General features: G+C 56.0%; 1 protein-coding gene across 2 annotated transcripts in view; it reads right to left on the reverse strand.

The window, feature by feature from the left end:
• Window positions 1-11,602: 11,602 nt before the first annotated feature.
• The window catches only part of LOC123350251 (deleted in malignant brain tumors 1 protein-like), a 30,734-nt gene continuing 26,060 nt past the window's right edge, over window positions 11,603-16,276 (reverse strand). The window contains exons 7-10 of one of the 2 annotated variants that reach the window (XM_044988741.1): window positions 14,629-14,958; window positions 13,439-13,753; window positions 12,372-12,701; window positions 11,603-11,747 (exon numbers count right to left, since the gene is read on the reverse strand). In XM_044988741.1, the coding sequence (XP_044844676.1) occupies window positions 11,605-11,747; window positions 12,372-12,701; window positions 13,439-13,753; window positions 14,629-14,958 (1,118 nt within the window). In that variant the 3' untranslated portion in view covers window positions 11,603-11,604. Of the gene's footprint in view, window positions 11,748-12,371; window positions 12,702-13,110; window positions 13,754-14,628; window positions 14,959-16,276 lie in introns of those variants that run through there. The other variant, XR_006573735.1, reaches the window with a different exon arrangement.

Consider the following 16,276-nt stretch of genomic DNA (forward strand, 5'->3'; position numbering starts at 1 on the left):
ATATGATTATGATATGTTTTCTACAAAGTAAACCTTGTGAGGTATCATTTTAAAAGTCTTGATCTCTTGAACATCAATAACCTGTTGGATTGTATGAATTAGCATGGTCTGTGAAGTTATGAAGTATTTCTATATGTGTTACTGAAATAGGTTGTGAAGTTGGGAACACCCACAACCAGCCTTTCAGTTACAACAAAGGAGGAACCATCAATAGCCAGACAGTGTTAATGGCTCATCAACACTATACCTGCCATGGTGGGAGGGGGGACGGGGAGGAGGTCTCAGGGCTCCAGCCATGGGAGTGGGGTGGAAGCAGGGGTGGCTCTAGGTATTTTGCCATCCCAAGCATGGCAGGCAGGCTGCCTTCGGCGGCTTGCCTGCCAGAGGTCCTCGGTCCGTGGATTTGAAGCCGCGGGACTAGCGGACCCTCCACAGGCATGCCGCCGAAGGCAACCTGCCTGCCACCCTCGCAGTGACCGGCAGAGCAACCCCCGTGGCTTGCCGCCCCAGGCACATGCTTAGCGTGCTGGTGCCTGGAGCCGCCCCTAGGTGGAAGGGGTGGAGCCTGGGCTAGCATCCCCAAAGAGGGGCTCCACTCATCGCCCATGCAGCCAGATGGCTCCAGCTTCCTTCTGAAAACCTCCAGTGAAGGAGCTTCCACAACCTTCCTAGGCAGCCTGTTCCATTGTCCTCCTGCTCTCAAAGTTATTTTGTGTGGTGAGTGCCTTGAGGATGGTTTCTATGAATCCCGATATTTCTTCAGTAAGAGTGCCATGGCCAGCTATGAGGGGTCTGCCTGGGTTCCCCTGTTTGTGTATCTTGGGAAGCATGTACAACAGTGGTGGGCAAGCGCAATAAAGGAACCCCTGTCCAACTCAAACTGCATTTTTTCAATTGATAAAGGGGCTAAGACGTTGCAAGCGATTGCCTCGGATTTTGTGCGAGCAGATGAAAACGTAGACTGGCCTAGTTTCCTAATTAATTGTGATGTACAGTCACTAGAGCGGAAACTGTGTGCGTGCCGTACTGAGTGGTAAGCAAACACTCCCTCACTGGCAAAAACTTATTCAGCTTCTATGTCTTGCCTCAGAAAAATTCCTGAAACACTTGGTGTTAAACGCTTACTTTTACCAGCATCTCTGTGTTTCTTGCCTTGAAAGTGCTGGGTAATGTCATTTCAACCGCCGTCGGCAATGGAGGAATGTGCTCCACATGTTTCACATACAACTTTGCTGTTGTCCAGTGTTGATCTGTCTTTTTTAAAAAACGTGAACTGTTTTTGGAGGTCTTCATTACAATTACACAGATGTTTTCTAGACATTTTTATAGCAAAAAATGACCATACACAAACTACGGCAGGCAGTCTGTTTGGCTCAGGGGGACTCTTAGCTAAAACAAAATGTGCAATAAAAACGCTTCCTGTTTCACACTGTCTCAACACTCAGGCTCCCAAGCGAGGCAAACCTTGGAGCTGGGAAGAGACCATCATGCTGCTTTCAGCCTGCAGCTGCAACTCAGCTAACCAGAAAAAAACCAGCGTTTACAAATTAGAGCACTGCCATTAACCCCTGTCAGAGAGCGGGGACTGCTGCCCGGGGGGACAGCTCTGAAGGCTTCCTGCACAAAACAGGGCAAATGTCCAGCTTTAGTGAAAAAGTAGGGACGGCCAGAACAGAGCTGAAAAGGGGACTGTCCCTGCCAAAACAGGGCATATAATCACCCTACTACAGAGGGGGTGAGAGTGGAGCATTTCAAGGAGCAGGGAGCCAGTGACACCTTGTGGAAGGCTTTGGGAATTACAAGAAATCAGAAAATGGCAAAAACCCATCTTTCAGCTGCCAATATGCTACTAAGGCAAAGAGAAGGGGGAATAATGTGGTTGTTTCCCAACATCATCCGCTGTGAAATGTGCAAGAGGGCTCATGTCTGGACACAGCTGCCATCTCTGTGTCTAGCTGTGGAATATTACCACAAGGTGTTTATACAGCACAAGGAGCTGGTGGGGCAGGACAGAGGGGCCAGGACAGAGCGGGGCGTGAATTTGGGAAGGTTAGAGGGAAGCTCTCTGTGTCTGTATCTGTATCTGTAACCCAGCCCATTCCTTTCCAATAAGCAAGGCACCATCACGCAGCTGCACCTAGTTCTGCACCTTAGCTACACAATGGAAACTGTAATGATCATTTACTGGGACCCCGGGCTGGCTGCTGCACAGACAGACAGACAGGGCCTGGCACCCTGAGCTCAGGGGGTATTGGGCATAGACAGACAGAGCCTGGTGCCCTGAGCTCAGGGTGTACTGGGCACAGACAGACAGAGAGGGCCTGGTGATCTGAGCTCAGGGGGCATTGGGAACAGACAGACAGACAGGGCCTGGTGCCCTGAGCTCAGGGGGCATTGGGAACAGACAGACAGATGGGGCCTGGTGCCCTGAGCTCAGGGTGCATCAGGCACAGACAGTCAGACAGGGCCTGGCCCCCTGAGCTCAGGGGACATCGGGAACAGACAGACAGACAGGGCCTGGTGCGCTGAGTCAGGGTGCATCAGGCAAAGACAGACAGATGGGGCCTGGCACCCTCAGTTCAGGGGGCATTGGGTACAGATAGACAGAGCCCAGCACCCCGAGATCAGGCTGTACTGGGCACATACATATGAGAACACCAGGCTTTACCAGGGCCTGGCACATCGGGCACAGGCAGACACCCATAGTCAGTCTCTCCCCATAGCTCATTTAAATGTTGGGATGGTCGCTGGGTGGGGAAGGAGCCGGCTGTCTCTGTGCACCTGACAATGGTTCTGCCGGGCGCACCACCTGCTGTCTGCATGGCTGGGCACAGGCTGCTCAGGGATGGGCGTGGGAGCTGCTGGGAGCTACAGCAGGGAAAGCTGGGGGTGGGGTGGAGCAGGGGAGCCTTCCAAGTCAGCTGGGGGGACAATGGTGCCAGGGGCCCCACAGGGGGAGTGGAGACCCCCAGCCCCCGGATGAGCCCCATCAGCATCCCCACAGTCCAGGCACCTGGCAGCTCTAGGGCTGCTCTGAGCAGAATCCCACCAGCCTGTCTCTCAATGCAGGCTGAGCCCAGCCCAGCCCGGCTGGCAAGTGGCTCTTACAGCACCAAGTCTTCCCTCACCAGCCAGGTCATCTCGCTGTCGAGGTCCCCGGGGGGCTCTGGATTTGCCGCACCCTGGGGCTGAGGCTGGGTCCCTGGAGCCCCCAGCACCTCCATGTGCTGCCGGAGAAAAACTTAGTTTTCACTTTTTGATTGGGTGCAGCAGAGTCAGATACTTTATTTTCTCTTTACAATTGTACAGAGGGAGGGAGTGCCCTAGGACACAGGGTTTCCCCAGTCCTAGGCAGGTCTCTCACCAAGTAAACAATTACAACAAGCATTTATACTTTTTGTTACCTACAATAATGAGCAACAGCTGCATTTTGTTTATACATAGGCTATTTTGTTATCTTATTTTTCTTACTTCTATTTAGACGCCAATTTACATTCCTCATTATCGACACAAGGTCGCAACGACTTCTCCCACAATTCTTTCCCACTCGCTTCACACACTCCTTGTTTCTACAAATCTCGCGTTATTAGGGTTACAGCTAGCCTGACTCTTGCCAACAGAGACTGTCATGCATTGAAATCCCCGTCAGTTCTAGCTCTACTTCCACAATGGGAAGGAGAGGGACACTAGTAATTCTGGGGACTTCCTTCCCCCAATTTATCTAGCGAGGCTACACCAGCAGCACCTTGCCTATGGGACCCCAGAACACCCTAGGATTTGGTTTAAGGCTGCAACCCAATTACCAGTCATCCTCCCTCTTGTGAGACCTCACAGCTGCTCGTGAGACCTCAGGACTGAATCTGAACAATGGAAACAATGGCAAAGGGGCTTCCAAATTGCCTTGTCCCCTCAGCACAGTACCTCCTCCTCAGCTTCTCCTCTTATCCACGTCAAAGCCATCTGTGAGCTAGAGTGCTCCTGCCTGGCTACTAGATAGATAGATTCCCACTAAATAACATTTTCCTAATTGGGGTAGTCAGTTTATCAACATCTAAGCTGTTAAAAAGGGCACACACACAACGTGCCAACTCAAATACAACAGATTTCTCTCTCTCAGGAACAGCCTGAAACTGGGAGAAAACTTGTTAGCAGGTTTCAGAATACACTAAGCAGCTGAAAGGTTTTAAAATATACTAACGCCATCGTCACACTATGACCTACATGCGGATGGGAAGCACACTGAACTATTTACTCTGTCTGTACACATACAAACCAACACACCTTCAGCAGTAACAGTCTCTACTCTGGGGTGCTGAAATTTGGCTCTTTGGTTTGCTAGTGCCAGAAGGGGGTGTGATGAGGGCGATGTCTCATCCCCTGGGTTATGGCTTCCCTCGACGTTCCACACAAATTATCACAGCAGTGTCCAGACCCCCCTTTTTTCTCTTTTTGTGCTAGCCCCACATCTTCTTCCCCGAGAGAGAGCCTAGTTCGGAAGGTCACTAGGTGTTGTTACCCAATAGCTTTCGTGAGTGATGAAGACCCATCTCCCACACTGGTGAATGCCCCGGCCGAGTACTCACGGAGGGATTGGGCCACTCAGCCCCTGAGGCCAAGGGTCAACTGAAAAGGAGAGAAATCAAGACAAGAAAAACCGGTCCTCCTTTGAGCCACGGACTCCCTGGTCTTCTGTGAGGTGGGGCTGCCTTAGTCCAGGCCGTGCACGGCTAACGCAGGGGCCTTGCCTCAGGACCAGATCAGAGAAGTCTCTGCAGAGCTGGCTGCAGTCATAAGAAACCCCCTAGGCCAGGGTCGTCATGGCTCCCTGTATGGGGTCGCGGCAGTTTCTGGGATACCACAGCTCAGCCCCCTCCGCTGCCCACTCACTCCCCCTTGCTGGGTCTCTGTTTGTCTCCTGCTCCCTCACAGCCAGGTCATGATCCTCCAGATCCCCCCTGCAGTCCCTGTCTCTGCTGCTGGGTTTGCTCCCCTCCATGGGATCCTGCCAGACTGGGCCTATCAACGTGTCATGGTGGGGCCCTATCCCCTCACTGACCCTGGTCCAATCCCTCACCCTCCTCACTGACCCTGGCCCATCCCCCCCCATGGACTCTCACTTGCCCCCCTCACCAACTCTGACCCTGCTCACTGGCCCCACTCCCTGCCCTGCCATGAACCCTTACCCCACCCCCTTGCTGGCCCCACTCACTGAATGTCCCTGACCCCACCCCTCACTGACCCCAGGGTGGTTCAGAGACACTGGACAGACTGATCCGTCCTGAACTCTACAGCCAGCGTGACAGTGTGAATAAATGGCAGGAACATGGAACTTAATGGGGGAGATGGACAGGGATGTTAATCTGTAGTGCTCTGCTCAGCCACTGAGTGGCGCTGTGTGTAACATCCCTTATAGAGCCGAACCTCAACCGTCCCTGGCAGGGCATTAAAGCATCTAAGGATGAACACAGCTGGGTGGACGAGCAAGTTCTGTAGTCAGACCACATCTGGAATAGGAGCATGACACCCTCTCCTCCCCAGGTCTGGCCTGGCTTACCACTCTCCCCAGTGTGTGTGTGTGTGGGGGGGCAGTTACAGTGTTTGAATTCCCCCTGCCCACCCATAGTTACCATAATCCTCTTTCAAACAGCACGTTAACTCGAATAAGGAAACTTGAGATTGCGCCAGCAACGTTCACACAGGGCAGACTGAGTGCAGCTTTTTGGTGCGCTCTGCAATTCACACCCCTGCAGTACGCTCTGTATGCAATGTAGACATGCCCCATGACTGGGGAGTGTGCACCCTTCCAAAAATGGGGGAAATTGGGTTTGAAAATTGGAGCACTGGAATTCAAGCAAGAAGCCAGGATCATGTGTGAGCTAATAATCGGTTTGGATTTCATTGGGAGAGGTAGATACAATGGAGAGTAGGAACAGGGTCCAGAGTGATCTAGAAAAACTGGAGGATTGGGCCAAAAGAAATCTGATGAGGTTCAACAAGGACAAGTGCAGAGTCCTTCACTTAGGATGGAGGAATCCCATGCACTGCTACAGGCTGGGGACCAACTGGCTAAGTGGCAGTTCTGCAAAAAAGGACCTGTGGATTACAGTGGACAAGAAGTTGGATATGAGTCGACAGTGTGCCCTTGGTGTCAAGAAGGCTAACAGCATATTGGGCTGCATTAGTAGGAGCATTGCCAGCAGATCGAGGGAAGTGATTTTTCCCCTCTATTCGGCACTGGTGAGGCCAAATATGGAGTATTGTGTTCAGTTTTGGGGCCCCTACTACAGAAGGGATATGGACAAATTGGGGAGAGTCCAGTGGAGGGCAACAAAAATGATCAGGAGGATGGGGACAGGGCTGTCCTTATCCATACACGTGCTGCTCCGCCCCTGCTCCGGCTCTTCTCCATGGCCTCCGCCCCTGCTCCTCCCTGCCTCACCTCTTCCCGCCCCTGCTTCAGCCCAGCCCCGCCCCTGCTCTACCTTAGCCCCGCCCACATTCCCCTGAGGACTCTGCAGCAGGGCCGAGCCTGTACTCACCGATTGCGGGAAGTGCAGCGACTCAGCCCCAGCCGAGCTGCTGGTGAATGCTGGGGGGTGATTCCCCTCTGCCCCCCCAAGCCAGCTCCGCCACCCCCGAGGCCTGGGGCACCTCCCCCCTGCAGGGGGGGCTGTGTAGGGCCCCAGAATAGCTAGAGACGGCCCTGGCTGGGGCACATGACTTATGAGGAGAGGCTGAGGGAACTGGGCTTGTTTAGTTTGCAGAAGAGAAGAATGAGGGGGGATTTGATAGCTGCTTTCAACTACCTGAAGGGGGGTTCCAAAGAGGATGGAGCTTGGGTGTTCTCAGGAGGTGGTGCCAGGGTTTTTGCCGCTCTAGGCTGCAGCGCTCCTCCTCTGAGCATTCAGGGGGCCTAAGGTCTTCAGCGGCGGGGGTCCTTCCACTTTGTGTCTTCGGGGCACTTCGGCTACGGGTCCCGGAGCGAGTACCTGCCACCGAATTTCCACCAAAGACTCTGAGCAGAAAGACCTCCGCACCGCCGAATGTCCTCAGAGGGCAGCAAAATGCCGCCCCTCAAATCCTGCCATCCTAGGCGACTGCCTAGGTTCACCTAGTGGAAGCGCCGGCCCTGGCTGTTCTCAGTGGTAGCAGATGACAGAACAAGGCGCAATGGTCTCAAGTTGCAGTGGGGGAGGTTTAGGTTGGATATTAGGAAAAACTTTTTCACTAGGAGTGTGGTGAAGCACTGGAATGGGTTACCTAGGGAGGTGGTGGAATCTCCTTCCTTAGAGGTTTTTAAGGCCTGGCTTGACAAAGCCCTGGCTGGGATGATTTAGTTGGGATTGGTCCTGCTTTGAGCAGGGGGTTGGACTAGATGACCTCCTGAGGTCTCTTCCAACCCTAATCTTCTATGATTCTATGCTTTTTTTTTTTCCTACAGTTGCTTTTAATTTATTTTTCTGCATAAGCTACTACTTTGTATGTGATGTAAAATACGTAGTTGTAAACATCTAACACTAGTTCATACAGTAAGCTACTCCTTCACATATACTTCCTATGACTCAATGTACAGTGGTGTTGTTGTCATCAGTAATGACAATAATACCACCGCATATTGAAACTCATCACATGAAGAGTAAATATTTAATAATGAGCTCTTCAGTCTAGCAGCGAAAAGTCTAACAAGATCCAATGGTTGGAAGTTGAAGCTAGACAAATTCAGTCTGGAAATAAAGTGTACATTTTTGTACAGTTCTGTCTGGGATGATTTACCGTATTGTTCCGAGTATAGGCCGCTCCTGATTATAAGCCGCACCCTTAAAGTTTGGTGCTATTTTAAAAAAAATAAATTTTTAACTTTTTTTAACTTAAAGAAAATATACACATTAGTAGAACAGTAAAACAGTATTTTATTTAATGAATAGGAAGACATGTACCAGTATTTTTAACACTTTTAACACTTTTGGTAGTCCTGCTTTTGACGGCATATGTTACATACTCAGAAATATTGAAAACTATTTTGTAGTTATACTGTAAATAAAGAAGGGAAAAGGAATGGACAACAAGGAGACTGATGGGAACAGTTCTCACCCTCTCCCTGCACAACAATCAACAACATTAGCAAATGTTCTTAGGGTTAGGAATCATGGCCCCCCCCGAACTCCTGCCCCATCCAACCCCCCGCGTTCCTTGACACCTCCCCCCACCCCAGGGACCCCTGCCCCATCCAACCACCCCTTCTCTCTGTCCCCTGACAGCCCCTGGAACCCTTGCCCCTGACTGCCTCCCACCGCCCCATCCATCCCCTGATCCTTTCTAACTGCCCCACCAGGACCCTTGCCCCTATTCAATCCCCCTGTTCCCTGCCCTCTGACCCCCCCAACTCCTCTCCCCCCCCCCCCCCGACCTCCCCTGCCCTCTCTCCAACACCCCCTCCCTGCCCCGTTACTGCGCTGCCTGGATGTGGCTGGCGGCACTACAGTCCGGCCGCGGCTGGAGCCAGGAGCCCCGGGATGCGGGGCCGGAGCCGGGCGGCGGGGGACACGGGGATGGGGACGGGCAATGCGGCGCCGGGCGGCGGGGGACGCGCGGCCGGGGCCGGCGCCGGGCGGCGCGAGGCCAGGCAGGGCCGCCCAGAGAATTCCGGGGGTGCCCCCACTGCCGAGTTACCGCCCAAGCGGGACCCGCTGCCGAAGTGCAGCCCGGTCTTCGGTGGTAATTCGGTGGCGGGAGGCCCCGCCACGGGTCTTCGGGGAACTTCGGCGGCGGGTCCTGGAACGGAAGGGCCCCCCGCCGCCGAACTACCGCCGAAGACCGGGCTGCACTTCGGCAGCGGGTCCCGCTTGGGCGGTAACTCGGCAGTGGGGGGTGCGTCCGCCCCCGTGCGGGAGGACCCCCCCCCCGCAGGTGAAGACCAGGAGCAGAAGAAGCTCCTGCGCCCGGCCCCGCCAAGAGTTTTCTGGGCCCCCGGGAGCGAGTGAAGGACACCGCTCCAGAGGCCCCGAAAAACTCTCGTGGGACCGGGGGCAAATTGCCCCCTTTGCCCCCCCCTCTGGGCAGCCCTGAGGCCGGGGCCGGCGGAGGCAGGTACACGGGGCTGGAGCCGGGCGGCGGGGGAGGCGGGGACGTGGACGGGGTGGAGCCGGGCGGCAGGGGAGGTGGGGACGTGGCCGGCGGAGGCAGGTACGCGGGCCGGGGGCGGGGGGGGGGGGCGTGGGGGACGCGGCCGGGGCCGGAGCCGGGCGGCGGGGACGTGGCCGGGGCTGGAGCCGGGCGGCGGGGGGCCGGCGGAGGCGGGTACGCGGGGCCGGGGCCGGGCGGCGGGGGAGCGGCCGGGGTCGGAGCCCGGCAGCGGGGGAGGCAGGGACACGGCTGGCGCAGCCCAGAGCCCTCTGATTCCCCGCTGCGGCTGGGATTTAAAGCGCTCTGGGCTCCCCGCCGCGGCGGGCAGCCCAGAGCGCTCTGAGGCCCGGCCGCGGCTGGGATTGAAAGGGCTCTGGGCTCCCCGCCGCGGCGGGCAGCCCAGAGCCCTCTGATTCCCCGCCGCGGCTGGGATTTAAAGGGCTCTGGGCTCCCCGCCGCGGCGGGCAGCCCAGAGCCCTCTGATTCCCCGCCGCGGCTGGGATTTAAAGGGCTCTGGGCTCCCCGCCGCGGCGGGCAGCCCAGAGCCCTCTGATTCCCCGCCGTGGCTGGGATTTAAAGCGCTCTGGGCTCCCTGCCGCGGCGGGCAGCCCAGAGCCCTCTGATTCCCCGCCGCGGCTGGGATTGAAAGGGCTCTGATTCCCGGCTGCGGCTGGGATTGAAAGGGCTCTGATTCCCGGCTGCGGCTGGGATTTGAAGTATTTTTATTGTTGTTTTTTTTCAAGATCCCGATTATAGGCCGCACCCCTAATTTAAAGACTTAAATTAGGAGGAAAAAGTGCGGCCTATACTCGGGACAATACGGTAGTTGGGTTTGGTCCTGCTTTGAGCAGGGGATTGGACTAGATGACCTCCTGAGGTCCCTTCCAACCCTGAGATTCTATGATTCTATGAATGTGAGGGGAAGTAACCACTGGAACAATTTACCAAGGGTCGTGGTGGGTTCATCACTGGCTCACAGCCCTACCCCCACTGGCAATTTTAAAATCAAGATTGGATATTTTTCTAAACAATCTGCTGTAGGATTTATTCTAGGTCAATTCTCTGGCCTGTGTTATACAGCAGGGGTGTGGGTGTGTGCAGGGCAGGGCTCAGACTAGATGATCAGAGTGCTCCCTTCTGGCTTTGGAATCTAAGAGTCTCTGCAAAGGCAGTAATCTCATTGAATGATCTCCCCAGGCAGCTCCAGCCGGCCCATCTCACGCTGTGGCCTGGGTCTAGACTCCCCTGCTTCTGTCTCAGCCCAGCCTGGGGGGCGGCTCTAGGGTGACCAGACATCCCGATTTTATCGGGACTGACCCGATATTTGCTTGTTTGTCCCACGTCCCGACCAATGTTAGGTCGGGACACTGGACAAACAAGCAAAGGCTCCGGAGCCCGAAGGGCTCGCGCCCTCCCCTGCCCCGACTCCGCCCCCTCCTTCCCCCATTGGATCCTTCCCCAAATCCTCGCCCCCACCCCGCCCCCTCACTGCCCCATTGTCTCCCTCCCCAAATCCCTGCCTCTTTCCAAGCATGCCATGCCCAGGAGACTCAGGGGAGTGCGGGGCCGGGGTGAGTGTGAGTCTGGCCTGGCCCCGAGCAGGCAGGACTCGGGCGCGGTACCTGGAGGGAGAGTAGGGGGGCGGCCCGTGGGGCTAGGTGGCGGCTGTTCTCCCCACCTGGGCAGGGGACTCAGGAGCAGCCGCTGCTGCAGCTCCCACTGCTGCGGGGGGAGGAAGTGGCCAAGCACGTGGCGCTCGGCGGCTGCGGCTTTGGTGCCCGGGCCCGAACCCCCCGAGCCCGGGCCTGCTGCGGGGCAGCGCGCACACTGCGCTCAGCCCCTGGCCAGTCGCGTCTGGGCTAGCTGCCCAGCTGGTGCAATCCCGTGGCGGAGGCATCGGCAGCCCAGTCCCGTTCGTTCCCCTGCAGGACCCAAGCGGGATGCGGGGGGCTGGGGCCTGCTGCCTCCACTCCGAGGCCGCCCGCAGGATTGCACCAGCTGGGCAGCCAGCCCAGACGCGAGTGGCCAGGGGCTGGGTATGCGCAGCGTGCGCGCTGGGTCCCCGCAGCAGGCCCGGCCTCGGGGGGTTCGTGGGCGCCAGAGCCGCAGCTGCCGAGCTTGGCCAGCGGCCGTTTCCTCCCCCCGCGGCAGTGGGAGCTGCAGCAGTGGCTGCTCCCGAGTCCTGCTGCCCAGGTGGGGAGAACAGCCGCTGCCTGGCCCCGCAGGCCACCCCGTACTCTCCCTCCAGATACCGCGCCTGAGTCCTGCCTGCTCGGGGCCAGGCTGGACTCACACTCACCCTGGCCCCGTGCTCCCCTGAGTCTCCCGGGCCTCCCTCCAGTGCTTGCGGAGGGAGGAGGAATCGGGAGTGGGGGATTTTTTTTTTGTTTGCTCTGCCGCCATTTTTTCCCCCTCTGCCCCCGCCCCGCCCCCCTGCGTCCCGATATTTTACCTGGGTGATCTGGTCACCCTAGGCGGCTCTCAGAGAGCATGGTCTGCTCCTCCAGCTGGGACATCTCCTTGTCGGGTTCTGAGCGGGGCTCTGTTTCTGCTGATGGGGGCGCTGGCCCCTGTGGCTGGGGACAGGGTCCCTTTGGTCAACAGCTCCTCCAGCTGCACGTCGCCTGCAAAGGAGGGGACCGGTTAACACACCAGAGCCCGGTGCCCCCTAGATTGCCCTTCCCCAAGGATAAAAGGGCACTAGGTGATTGGGCCCTTTTCCCCAGGGCAGGGCCTTGGGGCTGGGCCATCCACCCTGTGGGACCGTGGGCTCAAACACAGCTGGGCAGAACCACCCGCAATGGAGCAGGGACCCCGCTGCGGCCAGTGGAGGGAGTGCGACCTGCATGAGAGCAGCAGGCTGTTATCCCAGAGAGTGGTGCAGGGGGTGAGCGCTGGGCTGGGACTTGGGGGGCCTGGGTTCCACCCCAGCTCTGCCCCCTGCTGTGGGGGCCTGAGTGACTCCTGTCCCCCGCTGGTCCTGTAAATTGACTGGGGTCAGCAGTGACTGCGAGATGACAACACCAACCCTGCTACCTGCAGCACAGGCCCACAGCACCAAACTGGGGCTTTGGGGCCAGCCCTGATGCCAAGGGGACAGCGCCCACCCCGCTCTGTGAAGCACAGGTCTACTAGTGCCACACTGCAGCATTGGGGCAGCACTGGCTGGAGGGGAACAGAGCTCCCTGCAGAATGATCAACACCCCTCCCTGCAAACCAGCTCAGGTAGTGCTATGGAGGAGGGTTACCTGAGCACACAACACCGGCATCTTCTCCATGGTTACAGTTATTGTCTCCCCAAGGCCGAGCCCTGCATTCGGTGAGGGCAGCTTCTGTCCCTGTGCAGTGAACGTCATCCAGCCAGATATGGTCAGATCCTTTCCCAAACTGAGCCCCTCCTGGGGCTGATAGCACCGTCCCACAGCCCAGCTGCCTGCACACGACTCCGGCATCCTGTAAGTCCCAGCTGTGATCACACACGGTTCCCCACTGCTGGTTGTGAAGCACCTCGACCCTCCCAGCGCAGTGATTCGGGCCATTCACCAGTCGGATCAGAGCCTTACTGGGAAAGGCTGAATCTGCAAACACACCAAGGGAATAAACACTCAGAGATTCTTCTGCATCTGATCACTAGTGATGCTGGGGAATGAGCATCTCCCACTGACGGATCTAGCACTATGTCGGATGTGAGATGGATAAGGATTACCTGCGCGTGCCATGCTGGCATCTTCCCCATAGTTAGAGTGTTAGAGGTTTGAAGGTTAATTCCTTAAGTGTAAAGTAGTCTGGAAAAAAATGGTTTTAAGAGCCCAGCTCTTGAGAAAATGTCTCCAAATTTCTATTCCCCATGAGTACCCCTAGTGCCAGCCTGACTCCATCTAGTGGGATCTGCTATGGCCCTGTGCGCCAAACACACATTGCCCTCTGCCACGGCACTGGGGCACTGGGGATACCAGCGCCTGAGAGGGAAGAGCACAGTCTACTCACTCACACATCCCGCTCCCTGCAGCATCACTTCCCCAATCCGTCCTTGGCATCGCAGGGTCATTAGTGCTTCAAAGGTGAGAGCCTCTCCTGCTGAGCTGCTCACTGCAGTATCTGGTGCACTGAGACTTGAACAGAGCAACTAGGGAAGAAAGCCCCCTTCTGACTCACCTGCATCCCTCCTGCCAGCACATGGCTGCTTGTAAGAGTTCTGGCCATTGGGGTGAGCACGGACTTGGAGGGGATAGAGCCTCCTGCAGGGACAACCACATCCTCCCTGCAGCACAGAACTCACTCATGGCAGGTAAGTGGTGACATGGGTGAGGGTTACCTGAGCACACAACACCGGCGTCTTTTCCATGAGTACACTTATTGTCAGCCCAAGGCCGAGCCCTGCATTCCGTGAGAGCAACTTCCATCCCTGTGCAGGTAATCTCATCCAGCCAGATGGGGTCAGATCCTCTCCCAAAGTGAGCCCCCCCTTGGGCTGATAATGCCGTCCCACAGCCCAGTTGCCTGCACACGACTCCAGCATCCTGTAAGTCCCAGCCGCCATCACACACGGTTCCCCACTGATGATAATGAAGCACCTCGACTCTCCCAGCGCAGCGATTGGGGCCGTTCACCAGCCGGAGACGAGTTGCTTCTGTAATGGGGAAAGATACAGTTACCCACTGGTCAAATGTGCAGGGAGAGTTGAGTGTGCCTGGTCACTATGGACCCTGGGGAATGTAGCACCTCCCACTGATGGATCAAGTGCCATGTACAACATGAGATGGACAAAGGTTACCCAAGAGCCCGATGTGGCATCTTCTCCCTGGTTGCACTGTTAGAGGTTTAAGGACTGGTAACCTGAGTCTAAAATCACCTTGAATGATGGGGTTAAGAGTCTGACCCTTAACAAAGGGACCCTGGGTTTCTAGTCCCTGTAAGGAGGGCAGACTCTGTCTCACACTAAATCCCACCAGCAGGATCTGTGACCATACAGTGCCCCATTGTGCTGTAGTGATGCAGGGGGATCACCACTGATGTAGATGGGAAAACACTATTTGCTCCCCGCACACCCTGCCCCATGCACACAGCGCCCTGGACCACCACACAGCAGCAATATCAGTGTGCGAAGCACCCACTGATTTGACAGGAGTGGCAGTGCTGTGCCGCTAGTACTAGGCCGAGGCACTGGGGATCAATGGCTGCAAGAGATTCTCCAAGCACAGCCATGGAGTCTTGATCTTTGGTTGGGGTCAAATGGAAGAGCCCCCTCCCTACACTTCTCTACTGGCCTGATTGCAACTCTCTTGGGCACCGGGGTCAGCACTCTGTAGCCCTGGCTGAGCTCTCAGAGGGCTGAGAGCAGTGAGCAGGGGTGTGGCCTTGGTCAGAACAGGAGGTGCAGGGGGCTGGGCTGCCCAAGCTGAAGCTTTACCTACTGTCCATGCAAGCGTAGAGCAACACCAACATCCCTCCATGCAGCACAGCGCTGCGTTCAGCCAAGTAGGATGTGATATAAATAAGAGTTACCTGAGCACACAACACCGGCATCTTCTTTGTGGCTACACTTATGGTCTCCCCAAGGCCGAGCCCTGCAATCGGAGAGGGCAGTTTCTGTCCCTGTGCAGTGAACATTGTCCAGCCAGATAGGGCCAGATCCTTCCCCAAAGCGAGCCTCGCCCGGGGCTGATAACGCCGTCCCACAGCCCAGCTGCCTGCACACGACTCCGGCATTCTGTAAGTCCCAGCTGTCCTGACACACGGTTCCCCACTGCTGGTTGTGGAGCACCTCGACTCTCCCATCGCAGCGACTCGAACCGTTCACCAGTTGGATCAGAGCCACGTCTGGAAGGGCTGAATCTACAAACACCCCCAGGAAAGAAACACTCAGGGAGATTCCTGTGCAGCAGATCACTAGTGATACTGGGGAATATAGCCACACCTACTGATGAAGTTAGCTCCACATAGGATGTGAGATGGATAAAGATTACACAGGCGTGGATGTCCCGCCCAGCAGTACAGGAACTAGTGACCAGTGGTGTGTGGACTTCAAAGATTTAGAGGTGACAGCTCCACGTTCAGACCAGGCCAGGCCCTGCAGAACCACTCTCCTGTCACCGTGGGGTCATTACTGGCTCCGAGGGGAGAGCACCATTACTGAACCATCATTGCACTATGTGCAGCACAGAACCCCCTCCGCTATGCCGCTGCATTGAGATTTGAAAGGAGAAAGAGGGAAGAGCGCCCCCTGCTGACTCACATGCATCCCTTCAGCCTGCAATAGGTCACTTTGTAACAGGCTTGGGCACTGGGGCCAGCAATGAGTCAGAGGGCAGCTCTCCCACTACAGAGCCACCCACACGCCTCCCCTAATGTACATCACCCACCAGCAATGCAACTGGTCACTGGAGCCAGCCTGAGAGGGGAGAAAGCTCCCACCCAACGAGTCTCCTTGCAACATCCTGTATATGCTTTATTGCATTAAGCTCAATAACTTTGGGGTCGGTTGAGTTAAAAAGACAATTGTTTCTGTGTGACTGAGATGTTTTTTAGCTCCTCTAGGAGGAGGGGGTTAGCTACTGTGATCCCTCTGGTTCTCAGCCAGTTGGAACTTGACCTTGGGGAGGGACCCATTGGCTGGCTGATCACCTATTCAGCATCTCCTCAAAGAGTGAGACTGGATTCTCTAGAGGCCAACAGAGAAGAAAGGACTTGGGTAAATAACCTGTGTGGAAACTGACTCAGAGCCTTTTTCCCAACCCAGCAAATGGCCAGAACCTCCAATGCATGGAGTGCCCCAATGCCTAGGGAAGATTCGGAAGAAGGTGGCCTGCTGATCCCCCATAGGACTGAGTTCTTTATTCGGAGCAAATGGTGTGATGAACTTAGAGCCACAGGAAAACCCCTGGGTAGGGGGTGAAGGACAGCTCCTGCCCGAACCCATATTGCAGCTGGCACGATCTCTGGTTAATTTATTAGCATGAGTATAGGCTCCTTTATTGGTTTTAATATGTTTTCTCTCTAATTCTTTTATTTAAGAATAAATGTGTTTGCTTCTAAAGAGCAGAGGGGTAACTTAACTGTGGGCAATAATACTGTGATTAGTCTCTGAAGAGAAGGCAAGAAGACCTTTGTGGGGAGGGGTAGCTCAGTGGTTTGAGCATTGGCCTGCTAAACG

This window comes from Mauremys mutica, chromosome 15, assembly GCF_020497125.1.
Source record: "Mauremys mutica isolate MM-2020 ecotype Southern chromosome 15, ASM2049712v1, whole genome shotgun sequence".
Lineage (NCBI taxonomy): Eukaryota > Metazoa > Chordata > Testudines > Geoemydidae > Mauremys > Mauremys mutica.